Raw genomic sequence first — 24,947 nt, forward strand, 5'->3', positions numbered from 1 at the left:
ATTTAATACAAAATGTATTAAATTTCGAGTATTGCATATTAAAATTTAATCTTATTTATATATATTTAGTTTTTTGTATTGCTGGATTAAATAATTATTATTCTTATTTTACCTTTTTGTTTTGCTTCTTTAAATCCATTAAAAACGCAATTTTTATTTTTTATATTATCGATATATTTCGAGGGCCTTTTTGCCTCATCATCAGGATCTATTAATAAAAACATGCGTTAAATACTAAAATACATTAAAAATTTACAATTTTACCTACCAAAAATGTTAATAATAAATTAATGATTAAATTCGTATCTCATTCCTTTTAAAATATATACAAATTAAATTTAAAAGACATTTGTTTTGAAATAAAAAATTTTAAAAACAATAAACAAATTTTATAAAAGTATTTAAAGTACAAAAATATCTTAAACATTTGAATTCAACTATTTTTTAAACTGGCATCGACTATTAAATTGTAGTATGTGTTTGTGTAATCACGTTTATCAATTTTATAATTACAAGCAATTTGTTCATTTTTTATAATCTGGTTTACCTCATGTATTTGCAACTTAAATTTATTTCTTTCTAACTTTAAAATTTTGCTTCCATCGAAATCAACAAAAACTTCGCTGCTTTGGCTGATCATGTCAGAGAAAGTGGACATTCTCCACTTTCTCTGACATGATCAGCCAAAGCAGCGAAGTTTTTGTTGATCGACCCTTGAATAATTTTTACACATTCGTTCTTATGTTGGCTCATTCTTGTTCCCATTTTTTGAATTGTTTCACCTATATAAACTTTTTCACAATTATTGCATTTTACCGAGTAAACTACACTATTTTCTGTTTTATTTATTTTTTGTTTAGTATTTAAGAAAAATTTTGATATTGGTTCCGTTGGTTTCATTGCTGGTTTAACATCTGGTACAAAATATTGGCACACTTTAGCTAGGGATTCACTTAGTTTTGGCACATACGTCATTGTTGAATAAATTTTATTATTAATATCTTTTGTCCGATCTTATTTCAGCAGTTAAAAATGAAAATATACAAGCCAAAATTATTTCACCACAAAGATTTAACCAGAGCAACTACAGTTTTTTATCTACTAATAATGATCGGACAAAAGATATTAATAATAAAATTTATTCAACAATGACGTATGTGCCAAAACTAAGTGAATCCCTAGCTAAAGTGTGCCAATATTTTGTACCAGATGTTAAACCAGCAATGAAACCAACGGAACCAATATCAAAATTTTTCTTAAATACTAAACAAAAAATAAATAAAACAGAAAATAGTGTAGTTTACTCGGTAAAATGCAATAATTGTGAAAAAGTTTATATAGGTGAAACAATTCAAAAAATGGGAACAAGAATGAGCCAACATAAGAACGAATGTGTAAAAATTATTCAAGGGTCGATCAACAAAAACTTCGCTGCTTTGGCTGATCATGTCAGAGAAAGTGGACATTTTTTTGATTTCGATGGAAGCAAAATTTTAAAGTTAGAAAGAAATAAATTTAAGTTGCAAATACATGAGGTAAACCAGATTATAAAAAATGAACAAATTGCTTGTAATTATAAAATTGATAAACGTGATTACACAAACACATACTACAATTTAATAGTCGATGCCAGTTTAAAAAATAGTTGAATTCAAATGTTTAAGATATTTTTGTACTTTAAATACTTTTATAAAATTTGTTTATTGTTTTTAAAATTTTTTATTTCAAAACAAATGTCTTTTAAATTTAATTTGTATATATTTTAAAAGGAATGAGATACGAATTTAATCATTAATTTATTATTAACATTTTTGGTAGGTAAAATTGTAAATTTTTAATGTATTTTAGTATTTAACGCATGTTTTTATTAATAGATCCTGATGATGAGGCAAAAAGGCCCTCGAAATATATCGATAATATAAAAAATAAAAATTGCGTTTTTAATGGATTTAAAGAAGCAAAACAAAAAGGTAAAATAAGATTAATCTTATTTATTTATTTATTTATTTAATATCAATTAGAGTTTACAATCTCAAATAGACTAACGAAATTTTTAAAATTATACATAGAATCATTATAAAATTAAAGCTACACAAAAAAAAAAATTATATATTTACATTATTTAATTAGTTAAAAAATACAAATTTAACATATTTTTGAATGAGTTTCTACTCAAATGGAAATTAAAATCTATATTATTTGACACATTATTAATCTCCCTAACACTGCGAGTCATAGGTTCATTAAACGCATAATTTACTCTATGAACGTTTTCGCGGAATAAGGTTAGAATTCTTAGTTCTCTAGAAGGAGCGTAAAGATCTATCAGCTATAACAAATAAGGACAATCAATATGATATGATAAAATATCACTGACAAAATTTATAGCAAACATCTTACGGCGGTTTTCTAATGTCTGTATACCAATAAGCTGACATCTAACGTTATACGAAGGCATTTCAATGTTCCAGCCTAGTTTGTGTACTACAAATCTTGTGAATTTTTTTTGGACATTTTCTATTCTTGTAATATGAACATTGTAATGAGGATTCCACACTACGCAGCAATATTCCAGGACCGATCTAACATACGAAACATAAAGGGCTTTTAGAGTGTATGGGTCCCTAAGACCAAACGAATTACGAAAAATAAAACCCAACATAGAGTTGGCTTTGTTCACCATGAATTCTGTGTGATGTAAAAAGTTTAGCTTGTAATCAAAAATTACTCCAAGGTCTTTTTTAATAGAAACTCTTTCAAGGACATGATTATGCATATTGTAATCGTAAACGATAGGTAACAAACGACGAGTAAACGAAAAAAATTGACATTTGGATATGTTTAGGGCTAATTGGTTTATATTGCACCAGTTGATAAGATTTTTAACATCATTTTGGAGAAGCGTACAGTCTGTTAAATTTTTTACACGTCTAAAAAATTTTAAATCGTCCGCAAACATAAGACACGTTGAGTTAGTAAGGACATCAGGAAGGTCATTTATAAAAATAAGGAACAGCATTGGACCTAAATGACTCCCTTGTGGAACGCCGGAAGTTACAGAAAAGGGATGAGAGATAATCGAATCAATTGAAACCATCTGGCTGCGTCCTGTAAGATAAGCTGTCAGCCATTGAAGCATGTTGGAATGAAAACCTATGTTCTCTAATTTGTGTAATAAAATTTTATGATGCACCCTATCAAACGCCTTTGCAAAATCGGTGTAGATAACGTCCACTTGGTAACCCTTTTCTAATGAATTGAGAATACAATTCGTGAAAATGGTTAGGTTAGTGGTAGTTGATCTACCGGATACAAAGCCGTGTTGGTACGGGGATATGGTTTCTTTCAATATAAAATTCAATTTATCGCAAACAATTTTCTCAAATAATTTAGGTATTGAGGACAATTTACTTATGGGTCTGTAGTTTGTGATTTCCTGTTTTGGACCACATTTGTGAATAGGAGTAACGAAGGACGTTTTCCATTCTGGCAAAAATACACCATACTTTAACGAACTATTAAAGACAAAACACAAAACTCTAGATAGAGCGACGGAACATTTTTTCAAAACAATAGGTGGAATTTCATCCGGACCAGAATTAATGTCTTCAGTTAGACCACATAGACCTAATTCCACATCCGATATGGCAACACTTAAATTACCTATGTTTAGACTATTTAGGGACTGGCAGAAAGAGGTGTTTGTGACATTACTATTACTAGAATCGATATAATTTGACTTAAAAAACTTAGCAAAGGCATCGCAAATAGATGGTAGACTTGTTAAAGTCGAACCTAAATATTGCATATTTTTAGGGAATCCATTTGATTTTTTTAAATTTTTAATGAAACTCCAAAAACATTTACTATTGACTCTTAACTTGGATTCCATAGAGTGAATATAGTTTTTATATAAAAATTTATTTAGAACATTGAAATTCTTTTCTAATTCATCATATATACTGCGCAAATTGGCATCAGAAGAACACTTTCGTAAACATTTGTATGCTTTATTCTTTTTATTATTTAAATTAATTAATCGACCGTTATACCAAGGAGGCTTAGAAGCATTTTTCGATTTAGTTTTAGGAACGAATAGATCGATAGCCGTCTTAAGAGAACTAAGAAAAGTGTTGTAAAAATTTGATAATTCACAAGATTGCATAAAAGTTGAAGGCAGTGCTAGATTATTATTGATATAACTCGCAATGTTACTGAAATTAGCTTTGGAGAAATTATATCTACATATATTGAAAAGGCATTTTTGGTTTGAAAAAGTTTAGTATTTTTAATTCAAAAATCAAAGCAATGTGATGTAAAGTGTTTGGAAATATTGGAAAAATAGAATTATTTACGAACAAATTTAAGTCTTTATCTGCAAACAATAAATCGAGTGTTCTATTTAAACTATTTTTACAATTGTTCATTTGAATCAAATTAACAGTTAAAAGCGAATCAATAAATAAAGAATCACACTCATTATTTACATTAAAAGGAACTAGAAAACCTTCATCAGAGTCAAATACCCAATTTAAATTCGGCAAGTTAAAATCACCTACTAAAATGACATGCTGATTATTATTAAGCTTAGAAATATAATAAATACAGTTATTTATATGTTCTTTATACAAATCTATATTTCTCTTTGGCGGAATATAACTTACTATTAGAAAAATATCTTTTTTACAATTTAATGATACCTTGATAATAATTTGATCAATGTCAAAAGATGAATTATTTGATGTTGGCAATGCTAATAATTGGGTACAGGCATATAAACAGCGCACAGCAAGCAGCACCCCTCCTCCTCTTTCTAGTCCAGTGGATACAGAACATCTGTCTTTACGAAACACAGATAGGCCAGTCATTATAAATACATTTGGAAATGCAAAATGACCGAGAAAGCTAAATTTTGGATATGTTGTAGAGGATGCTTAAAAAAGCTTAACTTGAAGTTTTCGACCAAGATTTCCTATGAGCTTTTTCCGCCATTTTGAAAAAAGGATAAAATTGGTTTTTTGACAATAACTCGGCTATCTGACGAGATGCGAAAATTTTACAAGAAGATTTTCTGTAGCTTTTAACGAGTTCTACAATTCATGCGTACAAATTTTTTGTGTATCATGAACCGTTTTCGAGATATCGATTAGAAAAGTCAAAAATTTAGGACATGCCATTTGTTTTTTGACATAATCTATTTTTGGGTGATGAATATCGAAAAAATTATTAAAATAAAATTTGTAGACAACATTCAGACCTACAATTTCGTATTTTGATATTTTTTTTTGGACAAAAATTACGACTTCCTCTTCGGCCGCAAAGTGGTTTAGTCCGCGCCCACCACCAAGCAAGCCGCCCGTTCGGTTGTAAAAAAAAAAACAATCATTCATGTTTTTTTTTTAATATTTATATTATTTTATCAGTAACACATACATAAAAACTGTACAGTGCTGCTAAAAACATTCCGGATTTTTTTGTCATTTTCATCAATTGAAATTTTAAAACTTAAAACTGGAACCAAATATTGTTTTAATATTTTTTCTAGGTCGTAAATATATCAGTTAGGGAATTCCAACAGAAAATATTGAGCTTTAATCCTACAAAAATTTAAAAAATTGAAAAATTAATGAGAGTCAGAATTTCGGCTGTGAAAAACTAACCGGATTTTTTAATGTTAGTGTTCAAAATTAATATTTTGTTCAGTAACCTTTGTTTTTGAAGACTGCTCGGCACCAACGAGAATTGGAGTCGGTCAAATTAAATAAAATAGACAAGAAATATGCACCCAGTCATTTTTCAAAGCCACAAGTACGTTAGTTTCTGAGGTCTGCTTTCTTTTCACTACTCGTCACTTAAAGATAGCCCACAAATTTTCAATCGGGTTCAAGTCGGATAATTGTTACTGCTATTCTAAGCCAGGAGTATTGTCTGCCCCAAACTACTATTTTACGAGCTTTTAAGAATTTTTGACATCATAACTAGCAGAAAGAGCCAATATAAAGACGCTTCTATCTGCTTTTATGGAGTCATTATCGACTCCAACATCTCTCTATTCATTAAATGATCCATTATTCCGTTAATTTGGTGTACGGCCAGAGCCTGCAGTTGAAAAAAAACCCAAACCATCACTGATCCTCCGCTGTGTTCATGGTAGGGAGCATATTTTTTTGGTTTCAAACATGTGCATGTTTGGCTTCCATTTCACACTCGGAATAAAACAATTAAAAATAGCTTTTATCACTGAAAAGGATACTTTTCCGTTTTGTTTTTGAGCAATTCAGATGATTTCTTGTAAATCCAATCAGATTAAGTATTTTCATTTTAATATTTAAAGTGTTTCTTAAGATCCTTTCAATGCCTCCCTTTTTAGGCAATGCTTACTATTATGGAATGGTGTTTTTCCGAACCGAAAGACATAAAAATCAAAATTTCTCACACCCTTTCTTACTGTAATTGATGTTCAAGTACAGATTAAGGCAGGTTAAGCTCCTCACCAATAGTTTAAGAAGTCACAAAAGGATATTTTATCAAAAAACTCTTTATTCGCCTATCAGTTATTAGCGCTATTTTGTGATGGGACCCACCAAAGTGATCTGATTCAACAGACTTTTTGCTTTTTTACTGTTTGTTGATATAATACTCACTTGACGTTGCAATTTGCAACATCCCAAATGGATAACATTTTGTTTTATTTCGACTTGAAAGTGTTTTAAGACTTCGTACTGAATTGGATGTCTATAACGCGTTATTTTTCGTATTACATTTAATATTTGATTCAATTCACAAAGCTAACAACTTTGTTTGTCTTTGCAAACAAAAATTTTACTAAAGTGATACTTAAAACCGTTATCTCAATACTGAGAATCGAAATCCTTGAAAAATCCGGTTAGTTTTTCACAGCCGAAATTCTGACTCTACTTCATTTTTCAATTTTTTAAATTTTTGTATGTATTAAAGATCATTATTTTTTGTTGAAATTGCGTAACTGATATATAAGCGACCTAGAAAAAATATTAAAACAATATTTGGTACCAGTTTTGAGTTATAAAATTTCCGTTGATGAAAATGACATAAAAATCCGGAATGTTTTTAGCAGCACTGTATGTATTTATTTAATAAATAATGAGAAGATGGTAATTGTTTTTTTGTAACCCCAATTTTATTAACCCAAATTTTGTAAATACAATATACCGGCTTTTTGTGTTGATTGTGCATTTTGTAATTTGCTTCAATCTCTATATTATTTGATTGAAAAATAGGCAATTTTTCAAATTAAATTCGTCAAAAATCCAAACATTAACTTTTTGCTCAAAAAACATTTAAAATAGATAGAAAACATAACAAAGTAATTTTTAACCAAGATTTGTTAAAATCAAACCATTTTGGTAAAAGATAATAATAAAAAAAATCGCATTTTTTGCATTTTTTCAATATTTTTGAGATAATATGTATTAAAAAAATGGTTTGAGAGTTATGGCACTTTTAATATCCAAAACTTTTGCATTTAACTTTTTTTCAATAGGAGGTCTACTTTTGACACAAATCGTAAAAAACCACGATTTTTGACGATTTTTTCCCCCCAATTAGTTTGTGGGCAATTTATTTTTCCCCTTTCATATACCATTTATCCTAAATTTTCCAACCACCCATATGCTGCTAATAATTTTTTTATTTTCAAAAATTATTGGCACTGATCTAATTGCAATTTTGATGAACTAAATAATATAGAGATTGAAGCAAATTACAAAATGCACAATCAACACAAAAAGCCGGTATACTGTATTTACAAAATTTGGGTTAATAAAATTGGGGTTACAAAAAAACAATTACCATCTTCTTCTCATTATTTATTAAATAAATACATACAGTTTTTATGTATGTGTTACTGATATAATAATATAAATATTAAAAAAAAACATGAATGATTGTTTATTTTTACAACCGAACGGGCGGCTTGCTTGGTGGTGGGCGCGGACTAAACGACTTTGCGGCCGACTGGAAGTCGTAATTTTTGTCAAAAAAAAATATCAAAATACGAAATTGTAGGTCTGAATGTGGTCTACAAATTTTATTTTAATAATTTTTTCGATATTCATCACCCAAAAATAGATTATGTCAAAAAACAAATGGCATGTCCTAAATTTTTGACTTTTCTAATCGATATCTCGCAAACGGTTCATGATACACAAAAAATGTGCACGCATAAATTGTAGAACTCGTTAAAAGCTACAGAAAATCTTCTTGTAAAATTTTCGCATCTCGTCAGATAGCCGAGTTATTGTCAAAAAACCAATTTTATCCTTTTTTTCAAAATGGCGGAAAAAGCTCATAGGAAATCTTGGTCGAAAACTTCAAGTTAAGCTTTTTTAAGCATCCTCTACAACATATCCAAAATTTAGCTTTCTCGGTCATTTTGCATTTCTAAGCCGTTTTTTCCGACATAATGACTGGCCTAAGAGTATTGATGACTATCTATTAAACATCTCTGCATTGTTGTGATTCTTGGTTAGCCATGTCTCGGTAAAAGCAAAGAAATCAAATTGCTCAGATGATGACGATAGCAGCAATTGTTGCATTTTTGTGCGCATTCCACCAATGTTTTGATAATAACCAAGGAAATTATATGAATTATAATGAGAAGGCAAATGAGAAGCAGAAGCATTAATTAAAAGTAATGCATTGTTGCACTGGGAAGTTTCTGTTGATGACGATGACGATGGTGACGGTGGTGGTGATGACTGAGACGGTGGCGATGGCGGTGGCGGCGGCGACGATATTAGCGGTGGTGTTGAAGGTGTGTATGAAGTAGCAGAAAGAGTCGATCTTAAGAATGATGTGATGGGAGATAGCGATGATGACGAAGATAACGAAGGTGATAATGATGCCGACGATGGTGAAGTTGGTGTTTGGCAAATTATGGCTGATGTAAGAGACTCGGAGGATCGGGTTGTATGCAGCGTTGCCAACCCATTCGGTCAAAATTGTGCCTCACTTGAAAAAAAATTATGCCTTTTCAAATAAATTATGCCTCAATTTAAATTTCTTAGCTTATGCTTAAAAAATTATTATATTCAAAAAGTACACAAGTACACAAAACGAAATGTTTATTAAATCAATTTATACATTAAGGGCCAATTTTTCAATAGTCATATATAAACCTCAGATAGAGATTATTCCTAGGAATAAAATTTTTTTTATTGAAATTTATTCTTCTGATAGTCTAACGGAGGATTGAAAAATCGGGGCTAAGGCAACTTATTTGTCACGTAACGGAAACTTATTTTCTTCGAAAGGAGTTTTCAAGACGTTGCTTCATATAATTGGAAGAAATTAGCGGCCAATTTTTTCACCAATAAAAAATATTAACCTATTTGCAAGCGTTTTAGACCTTTTTACAGCAACAAAATTAGATTCTTTTCTAGTAAAAGTGATTAGTGCGAAAAAAAAATTCTTCGAAAAATTAAACACTACCAAGAGTTAAATGGTAAAAACAAATTCTGTAGATAAAATTTCGAACAACCTTTATTTAAGAGATATAGAAAATATTAGTTTTTAGTCTTTTTATCAAAATATTTTAACAAACTTTTAAAATATAAATCAAGAATAGAATGAAAAAAATTATGCCTTTTTGGCAAAAATAAGCCTCAATGCCTTAGCTAATAAAATTATGCCTAAAAGGCATAATTATGCCTCAGTTGGCATCGCTGGTTGTATGGTTTGCGTTTTCTCTTTCCTGTCCAGAGTTAAAAAATATTTAACTTGAACATGAATGGGCCAGAGCGAAGAGTCCATGACTGTTGATAAATGTTCATGTGACACACTCAATTTAAATGTAATGAATTTAAGTTCAGAAACATTTGCATCCTTTTTTACTAACATAAAACATTTAAATGAATCTGTAGGAATGTTTGTTTTTGAAGATATGAATTTAACAATGTCATCGGGAGTGGTTGTGTTAGCAAAACGAGATAGATGAAGCCATTTTATTTTTGGTATAGCACTTAAATCTGTTGACGTATCGGTGCCAATAATTTTCATTTCTCTTTTCTTTTTTGGGTTTTTTTTTTTACTCACAACAACAAACTCGGCGGTTTTGGAATCATTTTTATTTGAAGGTCCGGGATTATTATTATTTAATGAAGGGTCATTGATTGAAATAAATTCCATTTCTGAATTTTCAGTTAAATTGTTATTGACACCAGGCATATCACTATTTTCGCAATTTAAATCATTGCTATTGTCGATTTGACTTGGTGAAGAGTCAGACATGATTTTTTTCGCTAATTTGCGAGGTAAGGAATTAAACTGAGACACTTTGAAGGAAGAGAACTCTCTTTTGAGATCATTTAAACTCTCGGAAAGGTCATTAAAACTGTTAATAAACTGGGAAAGATTAATACTTTGACAAGAATTACATTTCCAGAATAACCTTTTTTCGGCAATTATACCAAAATCGTTGTCACTTATATCGACACAATTTTTATGAAAAAACGACCGCAGAAATATTCGCATTGTACGTATTTAACTTCTTTGGATCGTTTTATACTTTGGTCGCACTTAGCGCAAACTTTAGACATGGTGAAGATTTAATCAACTGACCGTGAGAGAAGTTAGTTAATTTATAATAACAATTTTATTAAAAGTCAATACAAAAATATTTCAATTCAATACCAAATGTACTTAAAGTAAAATAAAAATATATGTATTCTTTTCCTAAATTCATTACTGAAAATAAATATCATAAATAATTATTAATGGTGATATTATTTTTATCTGTTTCACAAACTGCGGCATGTAAAATCTTACTGCCGATCAAAATTCATCTGCAATGTATGCATTTTGCTTCGAAAAAACACAAAGCGCCTTCAAATTAGTACAAATTTACAGTTTTTGATTTAATTTTTTTTTTAAGAAAAGGTGCCTCAAACAATGGATTTTTTTATTTTTTTACTTGCGATATAGGTACTATATATCAAGTTATGCATTCGTACAAAAAAAAAAAGTTGAGATAACATTTTTCCATGACATTACGATGGTAGACAATGCCAAAAAAGTGGGTCCCGGAAGTCCGTCTGTCTGTCTGTCTGTCTGTCAGTCTGTCTGTCAGTCTGTCAGTCTGTCAGTCTGTCAGTCTGTCAGTCTGTCAGTCTGTCAGTCTGTCAGTCTGTCAGTCTGTCAGTCTGTCAGTCTGTCAGTCTGTCAGTCTGTCAGTCTGTCAGTCTGTCAGTCTGTCAGTCTGTCAGTCTGTCAGTCTGTCAGTCTGTCAGTCTGTCAGTCTGTCAGTCTGTCAGTCTGTCAGTCTGTCAGTCTGTCAGTCTGTCAGTCTGTCAGTCTGTCAGTCTGTCAGTCTGTCAGTCTGTCAGTCTGTCAGTCTGTCAGTCTGTCAGTCTGTCAGTCTGTCAGTCTGTCAGTCTGTCAGTCTGTCAGTCTGTCAGTCTGTCAGTCTGTCAGTCTGTCAGTCTGTCAGTCTGTCAGTCTGTCTGTCTGTCTGTCTGTCTGTATAAGGAGCTACAGCCTAAACGGATGGCCCGATTAATGTCAAACTTGGTATGTAGCGTTATTTGGCGACTCTCCAGAGGGGTTTTTGGAATTAATTTTTTTGGACCAAAAATAACGGTACTTGTCATATACCGATTTTAGTAAAATTGAAATATCTCGAAAACGGCTCTAACGATTTTGTTTAAAAAATTCAAATGTTAGTTTTAAGCTAAGGTCTATCATTCAATGAAAAAAATTTTTTTTGAGAATCATTATTAACGGTACCTGCCATAGAACCGTTTTTTTTCAAATCCGATTATCTCCGAAACTGCTTATTCGATTTCAACGAAACTTTTTGTGAAGAAGCATTTATATAATTTAAATATAAGCCAAGAATAAGATTTTGAAAAAAATAATTTTTGGATTTTTAAAAAAATTTTGAAAATTTTTTTTTGAAAAATCAAATTTTCGAAAACGGGACATTGAATTTTTTTGAAATTTTGTTTTTAGATGTTGATTAGTGATTTCTAAAGAATGGCATACCAATTTTATTTTTTAACTTTTTTTCCAAAAAATTATTTATAAAAAATTAGTTTTTAAAAAAACGGCTCTAACGATTTTGAAATTTTTTTTTCTAAAAATGCATCTTAATATATCAATCAAAACTGCATACTTGTTTTGGAGGGCAATTTAATTTCAGATTTTAATTAATTTTTTTTTTTAAACGAATTTTATTTCTTTTTCCAAATTTCTATATAAAAAGTCTTAAAAATTTAAGCAACTTTAACTCTAAGAGCAAGTTCGTGCGACCCAGTCGTGCATTTTATTTAAATGGCTGCTGGCGTCCACAGTACACATAAAAAGGTAATATATTCCGGAATGTGATTGGGCGCCAAATTGTCAAAACTTGGAAAAAATCAATTTGGCTACCAATGTCAGCTACCGTAATTATTTTAATTACCGACGAAAAACGCACAACAACCAAAAAACCACGTACACCACTGGTTTTTAAAAAATTATTCACCATTTTTCGCGAAGAAACACGAAGAAAACTTGTTTATTTTTAATTTTTTCAAATGACATTTTATAAATTAAAACAAAAAAAAATTTTTTCCTGTTAACTGCGATTGAAATATAAAAATTAAAGGCAGACCTGACACGTGTACTGTGGCTGGGGTTGTTTGATTAAAAATTAATATTCTTGTATTGTTACACTTTTTCCCGACGATATTATTAAAAAAAATAATTAGGTAGATTTTACAACGCGAGGGACAACTATGATGACGATGACGACGACGACGGTATGATGACTATGAGCTGAATTTGTTCAGCGAATTCAAAGAATCAAAAAAAAGTGTAACACACACAGCAAATTTATATGCTGCCACCACGGCTAAATCAGCAAGGGATGGGTTCAGCGAATATTATGATTTGATGATTATAATTTAATGAGCGAATTAAAATAAAAAAAAAGGTAATAATAAAATTTTTGAATTCCAACTTACTTTCACCAGGAGCGTCGCAAGCTGAGATTTAAAAATGAAAAGGGCGCCAGCAATTTTTTTTTGGAAAGGAAATTACAAACCTTTTGGAGCGAAAAACGACGATGGAAAATTAAAAATAAAAAACGAACGAATTTACTTTCCAATTTCCAACCCCAATATCACCCTTGACCACTCTGCCAATTTTTCCCTTCAAGCAAACAAGTCCGACCTCGGTCCGAATCCGCTCCGCCTCAGGCGGACCTGAGTCCGACTTCGGCTCAGAAACAGGTCCGAAAGCGGCTCAAATTAGTATGGAAATTATAATCACCGCGAAGTCGATTGCATATGTATTGTTGTGGTGAAAATCTCCATTCCGAGAAAATGGAGCTGAAGTCGGACCCGAGGCGGAGCAGCGAAAACCTACCAGAAAGAGGAATAAAAAAGGGATGACGTTTCGCATTTGCGACCAAAAAAAAAAAAGATTTATTTTTTTTTTCACTGAAACTGTTTTATTTTTTATTTTATTTTGGCAAACGAAATTTTCACAATAAATACAATATAAGATACAATACATTTTTTTCATTTTATTTTATTTGTTGTTGCTGCTGCTGTTGTTGGTGTTTCTTTAAATGCCCAATCGCATGTTTCACCTTCTGCCTTTTCCTTCATCATTAGAGATTACATCTACAACACAAGCAGAAACACATCACTTTAATCCAAACATTTTGAGCGATATATACAACATACTTTTTTTGTTTCCATATTGTTTATAATTTGATATAATTTTTTATAATTATACTAATATGTATTATGCTAACAACGACACGACGCGACTATACACTTCAACAAAAAATAACAAAATGACGCTTTCCCAGCAAACGCAGAACTACAGAAAAAACCGGTGAAATATGTACGTAAAAGAAGTACTTCTTTTCCACTGAAAAAAGATAGGATCCTTCAAGCAAACAGGTCCGACCTCGGTCCGAATCCGCTCCGCCTGAGGCGGAGTTGAGTCCGACTTCGGATCAGAAACTGGTCCGAAGGCAGCTCAAATTAGTATGGAAATTATAATCACCGCGAAGTCGATTGCATATGTATTAGTGTGGTGAAAATCTCCATTCCGAGAAAATGGAGCCGAAGGCGGAACGAATGACGTCCGGCATTTTCACATCGATCGATACTCGAGTATCGAATATATTTGACATTTCTAACCTAAAAAAAATCCTGTATTAATTTTTTTTCACTGAAATTGTTTTTTTTTTTTTTATTTTAATGTTTTTTAGATCAAAAAATTACAATAAATACAATTTTAAAATAAATATTAAATAAAATAAATCTTTTTATTTGTTGTTGCTGCTGTTGTTTGTGTTTTGGATGTATAGTATTCCCTCCTTTGTTGATTCCTTCCTTTTTTGATATCTCCTGCTGATTCGTTATTCTATAGAAAGATATTGATTAAACAATGATCAATGATATTAATGTTATTAAATACCTGCTGTCGATTCCCAGTCATTCGCATCACATCCGGATGCATTGGTGTACCTTCGGGTAAAGGGGTTGGTTTTTTTCCCAATGTAAATTGGGTTTGCATGTGGTGCACTCGGCCGGGTGGTTTTTGAGAATGTGCAGATTGCTGCTGCACACATTTCATTAGGGAATCTCTCAATTTCAGTCTCAACGACTGCTTACTCCCACACACAATATGCGTTGAGTTTTCATCAATTTTAATTATCGTATCTTCACTTGGTATGCTTATCGTTAATACACCTCCAATTCGTTCTGTTTTAATATCTATTATTCCATCTTGCGCCAATATGGAATCTATATCGACTCCTCCATATTCATATTTAACTTTCTTTAGAACTTCTGTAGAGTGGTGGATGTAGAGTTGTGCCAGCACTTGTATTTGCTTTACTATCCGATTCATCATCACATGGAGCAATATTATGTACTTTATCTTTGACTTCAAGAATTCCAGTTAATGTGGATATTGTCACACCGGGAGTTGTTTCACGAGGAACAATTTTGATGCTAATTCAGATTTAAGATAGACTCGATCCATTTTTCGTTTGAGTGGCAATCGAATGGTTTCGCCACATTTGAAAGTGATGATTTTCTTGTCCTAAAAATGAAGCAATTAGAAGAATTTATATGACCTTTCAATATGAGTATTACCGGTTGTTCAATATAAAGTTGTGGAGCAATTGGATGCGGTTTTTTATAGTTTTCAGGAATAACCAAGACACTAGGTTTTGGTTCCTTAATCAGCTTGTTTGCTTGTTGATAGTTCAGTGACGTATCGATGGGACAATAGAATGCCTTCATGGACAAGGGTTGGAAAGGAACCAGCACTTGAAGATATGGGAAGTCAGGTTCTAAAAAAAATAAATACAAATCAATTTAAATATTGGAAGAGCCAAAAAGTATTGATCATAGAACCTGTAAATTGATTGAATTATTCGGATTTGAACCCCACATTTCAATAAAATGGACCGCATCGCCAAATCTCAAACTCGGATGACCACAGAACACAATGGCTAGAAGAGAAGCAATTAAATTGAAACTATTTGTGTATGGGTCCAAATCATGGAGGTGGAAAATTTGATGTCCAGGTGCCCAATTCCGCGAGTGTGATTTTTTCTCTGCCTTGTTTCTAAGGCAATTTACACGTTTTTCTGTGTACACTCTTGCGGAATAGGATCCCAGGTATTGTTTTAAATCAAAACAACATTTAATTAGAGATTTTGTCTTATTTACCAATTAAAATAATAGCAACGCACCTATTAAAACAACTTAAGAAATAAAACAAACACTGAAGGATCCACCAGTACTGGTATGGTTAAAAAAAATTACGAATTGTGAATGTGCTCTATCCAGACTTCAGATACAAACATTCTGGGGGTAAAAAAAAATTAATGGTGGAACAAAAAATGCAAAAAACACTCTTAGGCGAGTTAATTTTTACATGTGCTACCAGTTTTGGGGGATTAAAGACAAGAATAAAAGTGAGAACAGTTGTTATTTATAATTTTAGGACAGTACATAGAATGTTCATAAGTCCCAATCTTCTAAAATGGCTGAATTTTGAAAAGACACCATCACTAAACCAAGAACAGAATTGTATTCTTTTAAGGTTTTTGAAATCCCTAACCACATGAAAAGCTGAGTGGTATTTCTTGCTATTTTTGGATTAATTAACATTTAATTTTGATGTCCTTGGTGAGTTAAACTATCAGTTTAATATTTCGCGAAGGAGAAACGATTTTGAGACCAACTTGATTTAAAACAAAGAAGTTTTAAGGCATGGAAGAAAGTAATCTCCTACGATACGATAATACTAATAACACTGGTCGACAACGAAAATGGATTTTGAACCAAACCATACTTTTTTATAGAACTTTTGTGTGCTGATTCCGAATCTGAAGTCAAAATTTCACTGGCACGTCAAGTTTTCGAAATATTTAAATATTAACAGGTCAAAAACGCGTTTTTGTGGTACTTTTGGCGTTGAATTTCATCACCGTTAAATTTTTTTTTGCAAAACTACATGTGCAATATTCAAAAGCCATATTTAATCGTCTTAAATACGTTTAATTTTATTTTCAAAATTATTTTTTTCTAAAAGAAATTTGGTATAGAAAGGTATGATATCTCAAAATCTTGGTGGTTAAGGTAACTTATGGTTTTTGAAGCAGATTTGAAGTAAATTTCAGTTTTCGACTCCTGATTCGGTTGAAAAAATAGCAAAATATTACGGAAAAATAATATTTTTAAATCAAATGTCAAAAAAACATTTCATTTAAAATTAATTTTTGGGACTTTATAGCTAAAATTGTGATGAGCAGAGCTCAAAAACTAGACGTGATGGAAAAAATCTGTTAACTGTTTTGAGTTCAGCACACTCAAGTTTATTATACCTTACAGAGTTCTTGCTCCCGACTTTTTTTGTTTTTTTGCCGACCAGTGTAATTAATTTCAAACTTGAAGAATGGTCACAATTATTTGTAAATACATATTCAAGAAACTTTTCCTTAATTCTCTAGTATTTGTTAACCAGTATTTTGAATTTCTCAACAAGACCACGCCTACCACAAAAAATGCTCTGTAAAATATTGGAAGGAAGTGAAAATTTAAGAAGAACTTCAGTATCTGCCATAGAAAACTAAACTTAAATACCATTCTGTTTTCACTGACTTAAAAATTCTTTAATACTCACATGCTTCTCGAAGCATTCATCTTAACGGACGATGGTGAACCTTTCCGATACTTTAATGAATAATTTCCATATAACGAAGATGGAACGTTTGTACTTGGAACTGGAGTAGTTGTTTCCACAGCTTGATCTTCATCTAGAGGAAATATCAATTCCTTATCATGTGACTTTTTAATTGATCCATTCACATTAACTGCTCCATCATTATTAATGGTTTTTCGTCGATTTTTAAATTTATTTACTTCTCTAAGTCCCAATGCCATTCCTGTTATCAGAAGTTGGATTTCATCCTGTCAAAATAAGTCTATTTGATAAATACAATTCTGGTCGAAGTTAATGGTAAGAACTTACACTTTCTGGAAGATCTAAAAGAAATCTTAGATCACATATTGCACACGGCATCATACTGCGTAATTTGAAAAATATAGTCTGGCAAAGTCTAAATCAAAAAATGAATAATAAAAACAAAACACTTCATTACAAAAAAAAAAAGAAAATGTATACCTTGCTGTTCCAGTTGCTATGAGCGCAATCATTCGCTCACCAATTGACACTTGAGCTTTCAGACCGAATATGGCATTCATACCTTTGGCTTTTAATTTATTAATGAGCACTCTATGAAGTTCATATTCTAAAAATGTCAAACCGTCGGATATCTCTTTGGCATTCGATTCAGAACGCAAATCTTTTTAAGCACGAACTACTTGAGCTTGCATAAAACAGCCTCGACCCGTGACCAACAACGAATCTGGGATTTCTACTGCGGCCATTTATACTCTGCCTTTGCAACGAACAGCACATCTTTTCATTTTCATTAATGTGCAGCAATGTGAAAAAGATTTTATTTCCTCTCAACAAAATAAATATTTCTAAAATTCTTACCAACAGCAGCTTTAGGTTCAATATTTGCAATTTGTGAAATTGGCACTAAATTATATTGAACTTGTGGAATGCCATAATCTTCTTCTTCACAAGGCTGAACTAGTGTCTCGCCTGTAAATGTCATCTCGTAATCATTTTTAAGAGAAGAATATTGCTTATTTGCTGGTTTCAGCTGGCACTTTGAGAAAAAATAAACTTTGTGGACTTCAATCGTAATATCGGTCGCATTGCTCCTTAAATGCTGTAGCACGAATTTCACCAGATTCGTCTAGCAGATCCATATTAAAGAGTTTGCCTTCTCCTTTAGCATTACTCCAAGTGCGTATGCCTGACTTGGATGTAATACGTGCTTTGATATGGAGTTAAACTCGCTATGGGAGCAGTCATGGAAGGAAGCATTCATCGATTGATTCATTGAAGTGCTATTATAGTTGTTGTTTGACGAAGAGTTATATAAATGGCCATTGGTTGTTTTCGATGGGTATGTTGATTCACTGGCCAATTTTGGTGGAGCAGCAGTTTCTGCTGCGTGTTTATTGGCAATTGTTGCTTCATCAGTAAATTGTACAGGATTACCAATTTTTTACCAACTTCTGCTCCATGGTTCAAAACAGTTAGTTCTAAAATGATCAGCACTCGCCTATGAACAGAAAAATTGTTATAATTTAAGAATCAGTAGGAAAGTATATGGATAGAAATAAAACGCTAGAACACAATTATAATAACACCTGCCGATAGGAGGAATTCATTCACGTGTGTGATGAATTCATCTCTTTATTTCAGCTGGCATTCGTTAGTTTTTTTTTTTATTTTTTATATAAAATTTCTTTGAATTACCTTTCGCTTCCTCCACTCGCTTACTTTTTTTTTATTGTTTAATTAATTTTGACGTTTAAACAAATTTGCAAAATGGGGTTGCACTTGTCTCTATTTTATGGTGTTTTCCTTTTCGCACTTTTTCACCACGATTCTCATTCGACTTTTGTGTTCATACACAAAAAGTTGCAAGTGTGTGAGTACAACCCCGCTTTTCGCGGTCGGAGGTCGGACTGGACTCCGTTTTCTTGCTTGAAGGGTTCTCGCAAAATATTTTCCAAAAATACTAATTTTATCACACTAAAATTTTTACTTTCGAAAAACTACTCAACAAAATTAAATTGCCGAAATTAAATTCCTTATCACTTTAAAATTTTTCTAAAAATTATCTTTTTCACAATTTTTAATCTTTACTCTGAGCTTGCCAGTTTAAAAGTGAACGCCAGAAATTTTTCTTCCTGGACGATCCTTTTTCGCTCTCATAACCCCTAGTGCTTTCGGCCAATCCGGAGCAGCCGATTCCGATCACGTCATTCAGCAACTCTCAGCTCATTGGCTGCAGAGCGCCCATGTCGGAATCAAACGGTCCTACCTACTCGCACTCTCGTTCTCCCATGGTTTTGCGTTATCATCATGGAATTCGCCGGCAGCTGAATCGTTTCCAGTGGCGGGAATTCCATGAACGCATTCAGCCATTCATCCCCATTTTTTTTACAAGATAAAAAGAAAGAAAAGAATTAAAGTTAAAACAATCCAATTTCGGCTAACAAAATGCATTTGTCCCCACCAGGATTACTAATGAGAAAAACTTGGCAAAGATGGCACCCATCCCCATTCATTTTTTTCTTTTGAAGGAAAGTTGGCAATCATTTGTTTTTCACCGCGATTCTAAAATTAATACCAGTGGACTTTTGTTAGATTTGGGGGAATAGAAAAATAACCTTAGCGTTCCATCTTTTACAAAAATATATATAGCTATATGGGGCCTTCGGCCATACTCAAATCTGAGTGTCTTCAGCAATCGGGAACCAAATGTAACCCGTACTATTGCTCGTATACCAATATGCTTTTATGTCGACCATCTTTTGGTCAGTTTTCTGCATCAAACAATTTTTGCTAGGCCATCTGGGCGGTTTTAACTATGTGTTTGGTTTGGCCCCCTCTGGGTCGATTTTTGAAGTTAAGACACGACCATCTGTCGTCATATTTCCATAATTAAGGCTCGACCACCTGTCGGCCGATTTTATTACTTCACACTCCCTCGGTACAATAGCAGAGTGCACTTCGTCGATTAGCACACCAATCCAATTTAGGTGTTAAGATCAAGTTTATTGTTTCTACAAATTTACTGAAAGAGATTACCAATGGCTGATGACCCATGGCTGCCCTCGTCTCTCTCAGTAAATCGAAGGAAACACCTGCAAAGCAAACGGGAAGAAAGGGACAGAAAGAACAGTCATTGTTGCGGTAAATTTTACCGTAACAGTATTACAATTTAATACTTTTTATATTAGTTTTTAATAAATTTGTATTACATTTTAATACAATTATAAAATGTAATACAAAAATATTAAAATCTAATACAGTGGAATTAAAATTCAATACAAGATTAGAATTTAACCCACGGAGGTTATTTTCTAATAATTTTTGTATTACAAAAAATAAACTTAGTACTTAAATATTGAAATTTAATACAAAAAAGATTAAAAATATTTTAATATTTTGGAAGTATTAAAATGTAATATTTTTTGTATTGAAAATTGCTTTAATACAAGAGCTGTATTAAAAAATACTCTAGAATTTTTAACCGTGTACTTTGTTCTTCCATTGTTTTTTTTTATAAAACTACACTTAGGAGCAAAAAAATGGAATCAAATAAATTATTTATATTAAAAACAAAAATTGCAATGGATAAAATAATGTTACTTCAAGTCTCATGGTCTCATTTAAAAGCTTGAATTTTGTACTTTGAATTAATTGTAAAAACATAAAAATGCATACGATAGTATCATCGCTATCTGTCAATAAACTGCACTTCTTTTTTTTATAAATGTTAAATTTTCTTGATACTGGCTGCTTCAATTTCAGTCTTTTTTTCTTATTGTTACTATTGACGTTGTCTGTCAATAAATTGCACTTCATTTTTTTTAAGTGTTGAGTTTTACAGATACTCTATGTTTTAATTTCACTCTTTTTTTCCTTCCATACTTCATTTATGTTGATTGGATCTTTATAAAGTGAACGGGTTTTTAAGCTCTTAGCATTAATTTAAAGCTTGTGGTTTAAGCTTTTTAATGGTGCAACTGACATTCATGTTTGTCAATTACATCCTGACCAATTATCGTTTTTATAGAACGCAAAGTTTGATTCCATTTTTTTGCTCCTAAGTGTATTACTTTTTTAAATGAACTCAGAATATTACTATTTAAATATTCTTCTCGCAAGAAATCAGCTTTTGAACTAAAATATTTCATTCATAACTTTCCCTTTAACCCTTTCATGCTGATTTGTAATTTCCCCAATATACCTACCCGACAAAAATAGTAATTTGTTTTAAAAACAATCATCCCAAACCGCATTATTGCATATTTTTTAGGGATATGTTTCTACTACGCACCTACCTGCACAAATTAACTGGGCATTCCTCACTACCCCACTTGTATTAGGCGTGTTTTTCTGGCAAAGCTATTCGCAGTAGGATTTCCCAAATATCAACACTGGACAAAAATGTATATGGACGCACCAAGAGAAAGAGAAATGTAAACTTATACACTTCTTCAAAATTCTATCCGCAGTTTGGATTATCTTCTATTCCTATCGGCATGTAAACGCCAACTGCGGATACGGATATCAATTACAAAAAACACAGCTATTGTTACCTAACGACTAATTACTTTTTTATTTACTCAGTCATTGAAAATCCCTTTTTGGGAAATCGCATTTAAATGTTCGGAAGATAATTGCGAAAGAACTAACCGCTGGTATTTTTTGATATTTTAGTATGATATATAATTAAAATGTGTCTTTTATATACATGTTATTGGACATCTGCAATTCGTTTAGTTTTCAAAATATTTAAATTTTTGTCCAAAATGAGTTTGCCGTATACGCCATGAAAATCAGAAGTTTCTTTTATTCATATACCTACACGTACGTCAAAAAAAAACATAACGTACGTCAAAACAATTCTCAAAATTTTCTTGTATTGCATGAAAAATTTGACGTAAATGCCAAAATTCCTTGTTTTTGTCAAAATAATATTGAATATCTCGGCAACGAAAAAAGATAGAAAAAAACGAATAGCAGATTTGAAAAGAGCAACTTCGAAAACATAAGACTGCATACCTAGTTCAAAAAATGCAATTTGGCGTATACGGCAATCCAATACTAGGGCGACGATTTGGCAAAGTCAAAAGCAACAACAATTTCCAAGACAAATTTGTTTACAACAACAATTTCAATGGGCTGGGCTGTCAAAACCTTAAGTAGCCATAAATTTTGACAGTTCTCGATACTGAGTTTTTTCTAATGATCATACCTTCGCTTTTTATACCATGTATTTCTATGGACAGAAAGAAAAAGAAAATATGTGCACAACGGTCTTGAGTGGTAATCGTATCTGAGTTCTATTTTCTTTGGTGCTCTTTTACTTCAAAACGACGATTTTCTGTTAGCCTTTCCATTTTTTTAATTGACAAATAATATTGCAACACCACAGATCACCTCATGCTCATATTTTTATTCCTCATCCCAACCTACCTTATGAAAAAAATATTAGAGAAAAAAATGCATTTATTGTTCAGGTTGTTTTTTTAAATATGTCCACAATCCATCTGCATACACACAGCTCTATTTTTCAAGAATACAAGAAAAAAAATCAAAGATACAGAAAAATAACGATTCCAACTCAAGACCGTTATGCCCATGATTTTTTTCTTTTTTATCCATACAAAAAGATCTTGCCGTGAAAACACATGATGACATGATACTCAATCTCAAAGACCACGTAAAAGAGAATCAGAGAATAAAGAATCAAAATTCCAAAGAGAAAAAAAAAAGCATTTTAAATTTTCTCAAGTTTTTCATTAAAAGAGCTTTTTTAAAAGCTCTTCAAAGTGGTGATTTTCAGTTTCATATGTCACTTTTTTCTATGAAGATGAGACATCTGTATATAATTATTTGTGATGGTATCATTCATAGCTGTAAGTGTTGCCGTTGTTTTTTAATAATTTCTTAATTTAAATATTTTTTTTAGAAAATTGCCCCTGCAACCTAAACGGGGGAGGGGGGGAGATAGATCACCCCTTCTTTAGAAAAAAATTATTGTATTGAACTCCTCTTCAAAAAACCGTTATCAATTCTGTGCGCCTAAGTTATCGTACTCAACCCATTAAAAGGGTACAAATGGGGTAAAAAAGGGGGTAAGAAGGGGGCTAAGGAAGGGGTATACTTAGGGCAAGGGGGTTCCATCCACAGAGATTTGTTATGAGCTTCACATGAACTACAACATACTAAAATTTTATTAAATTCGACTGAAATTTCCGTACTGCTTAGGGGTCAGGGGTCATTTTTGGGGATACGCCGTATCAAATTTTGGTGTAAAACTGTGGTTTTATATTCTTTTCCATCAAAGGAACCTAACTGCATCAAAAAATTTTGTACTTAAAATAACTTTGATAAAATTTCTAGATTGATCGGGCTAGAAGGAATACCTTCTAGCCCGATCAATCTAGCCTAAAACACCCGCAAATTTAATTTCAGATAATTGGTATACATCTCTCTTATTTTTCTCTTGTTTTCCTATCTATCACAGAAAAAAATATGACCCGCTAAAAACTAACAGATTGCCATATTGTTTTACCGTCCATACATTTCACAAGGAAATCTTATTTAAATCAACGATTAATAAGAGAGATGTATACCAATAATCTGAAATTAAATTTGCGGGTGTTTTAGGCAAGCGGGGTACGAGTCGGCTCTCAAGGTATTCCTTCCTCTATGGCACATATATGCACTGTGCAGTTTTTCCTCTCATTGCAGCTTGTAGGGTCGAAGAGAAAAACCAACCGATTTCGCGTTTCTAGGTATTCCTTTCTCTATGATCAATAAAGTGAAATATATTGAAAAATAATTAGATATTAGCACAGACAATTATGTACAGATATCGCATCCCATAGAAAAAAAATGTCATCAAAATTTTTTCCAGCCGACACGTTTCAGCCGACAAGAGCTTTTTAAATTGGAATCAAAAAGAAGAAGAGAATTTTTCAGCCGACAAAAAAGCTTTTTTTTTTAATTTTAAAAGAGAACAATAAGAAAGGATCTCTTACGACCATGACCTTACTCACTCTCCCGCGAAAATAAAAAAAGGAGTGCATGTGGGTAGATAGAAGGGATTTCAATTCGTCTTTGACTTTCTAAGCAATTAGCTGCTGTGAAATATTTAAAATAGGTATATATCGTACATAGGATTTCTTAAGGACTTAGAACAATTTTGCTTTACGCCGACGATATGTACATAAACTGTATGTAATTGAAAATATTTTATAAGAGAGTGTCGGCTGATTTTGAGATTTCATGGGCACTGGGCACCGATCAGATTGTTCAATTGTGTGTAGACATCTAGACATACATATGAGGTGCAGAGTGTTGGTGAAATATTAACATGAGCACAGTGTGTATCTGCGTAGGTATATATTAAGCCGATGTCGTTGCGCTACATGACTACTGCGTGCATAAGGCGGCCCATAGACAAGACACTTGTGTGTTAGCTCCGGTGACCACACAAGTGTGTTGTCTGGTGTGTATGTGTATGGGTCGCTTAAATCTGTGAAAATTTAGGTAGATGGATAGGTGCCCATCCATGGGGGTAAGCCTTGTCGTGGCGGATGGGCTTACGGTGACTACTACTATGAAGCTTAGAGCTATGCGATCGCGAAACTTGTTTTCGCAGAAGGGCCTCCCATGGTCGACAGGTCGAAGCGGAGTAGGCTGTTGCTACTAATTACCCCCCCCCCCCCCCCAACGAAGGAGTGTTTCTACCAAGGCACTTCCAACAAATGACGGTAGCGGAA

General features: G+C 32.2%; 2 protein-coding genes across 10 annotated transcripts in view; one reads left to right on the forward strand and one right to left on the reverse strand.

Annotated features, from left to right (window-relative positions):
- The window catches only part of LOC129905220 (receptor-type tyrosine-protein phosphatase mu), a 1,191,339-nt gene that overhangs the window by 346,450 nt on the left and 819,942 nt on the right, over window positions 1–24,947 (forward strand). The gene's annotated exons all lie outside the window — the stretch shown is intronic.
- On the reverse strand, window positions 14,192–19,077 carry LOC129905234 (uncharacterized). 4 transcript variants are annotated; one of them, XR_008770572.1, is made up of 8 exons: window positions 18,895–19,055; window positions 17,680–18,697; window positions 17,527–17,614; window positions 17,179–17,465; window positions 15,402–15,499; window positions 15,138–15,337; window positions 14,455–15,084; window positions 14,192–14,400 (listed from the first exon to the last, which is right to left on the reverse strand). XR_008770572.1 is itself a non-coding variant. In XM_055980679.1 (3 exons), exons 2-3 carry the CDS (start codon window positions 14,890–14,892, stop codon window positions 14,284–14,286), a joined length of 555 nt encoding a protein of 184 aa, XP_055836654.1. In that variant the 5' UTR covers window positions 14,893–15,084; window positions 15,138–16,520; the 3' UTR covers window positions 14,192–14,283. The 4 variants fall into 4 exon arrangements, 1 of the variants encoding a protein (XP_055836654.1); XR_008770570.1 differs by having other exon boundaries at window positions 15,402–17,465; window positions 18,895–19,077; XR_008770571.1 differs by having other exon boundaries at window positions 15,138–15,499; window positions 18,895–19,057.

This window comes from Episyrphus balteatus, chromosome 1, assembly GCF_945859705.1.
Source record: "Episyrphus balteatus chromosome 1, idEpiBalt1.1, whole genome shotgun sequence".
Lineage (NCBI taxonomy): Eukaryota > Metazoa > Arthropoda > Insecta > Diptera > Syrphidae > Episyrphus > Episyrphus balteatus.

Bases quoted from the DNA above. Each gene is read 5' to 3' on its own strand.
- LOC129905234 (XM_055980679.1), bottom strand. From the start codon at position 14,892: ATGATGAATCGGATAGTAAAGCAAATACAAGTGCTGGCACAACTCTAC. The intron at 14,401-14,454 runs GTATTTAATAAC...ATCTTTCTATAG, and splicing joins TGACTGGGAATCGACAGCAG to AATAACGAATCAGCAGGAGA.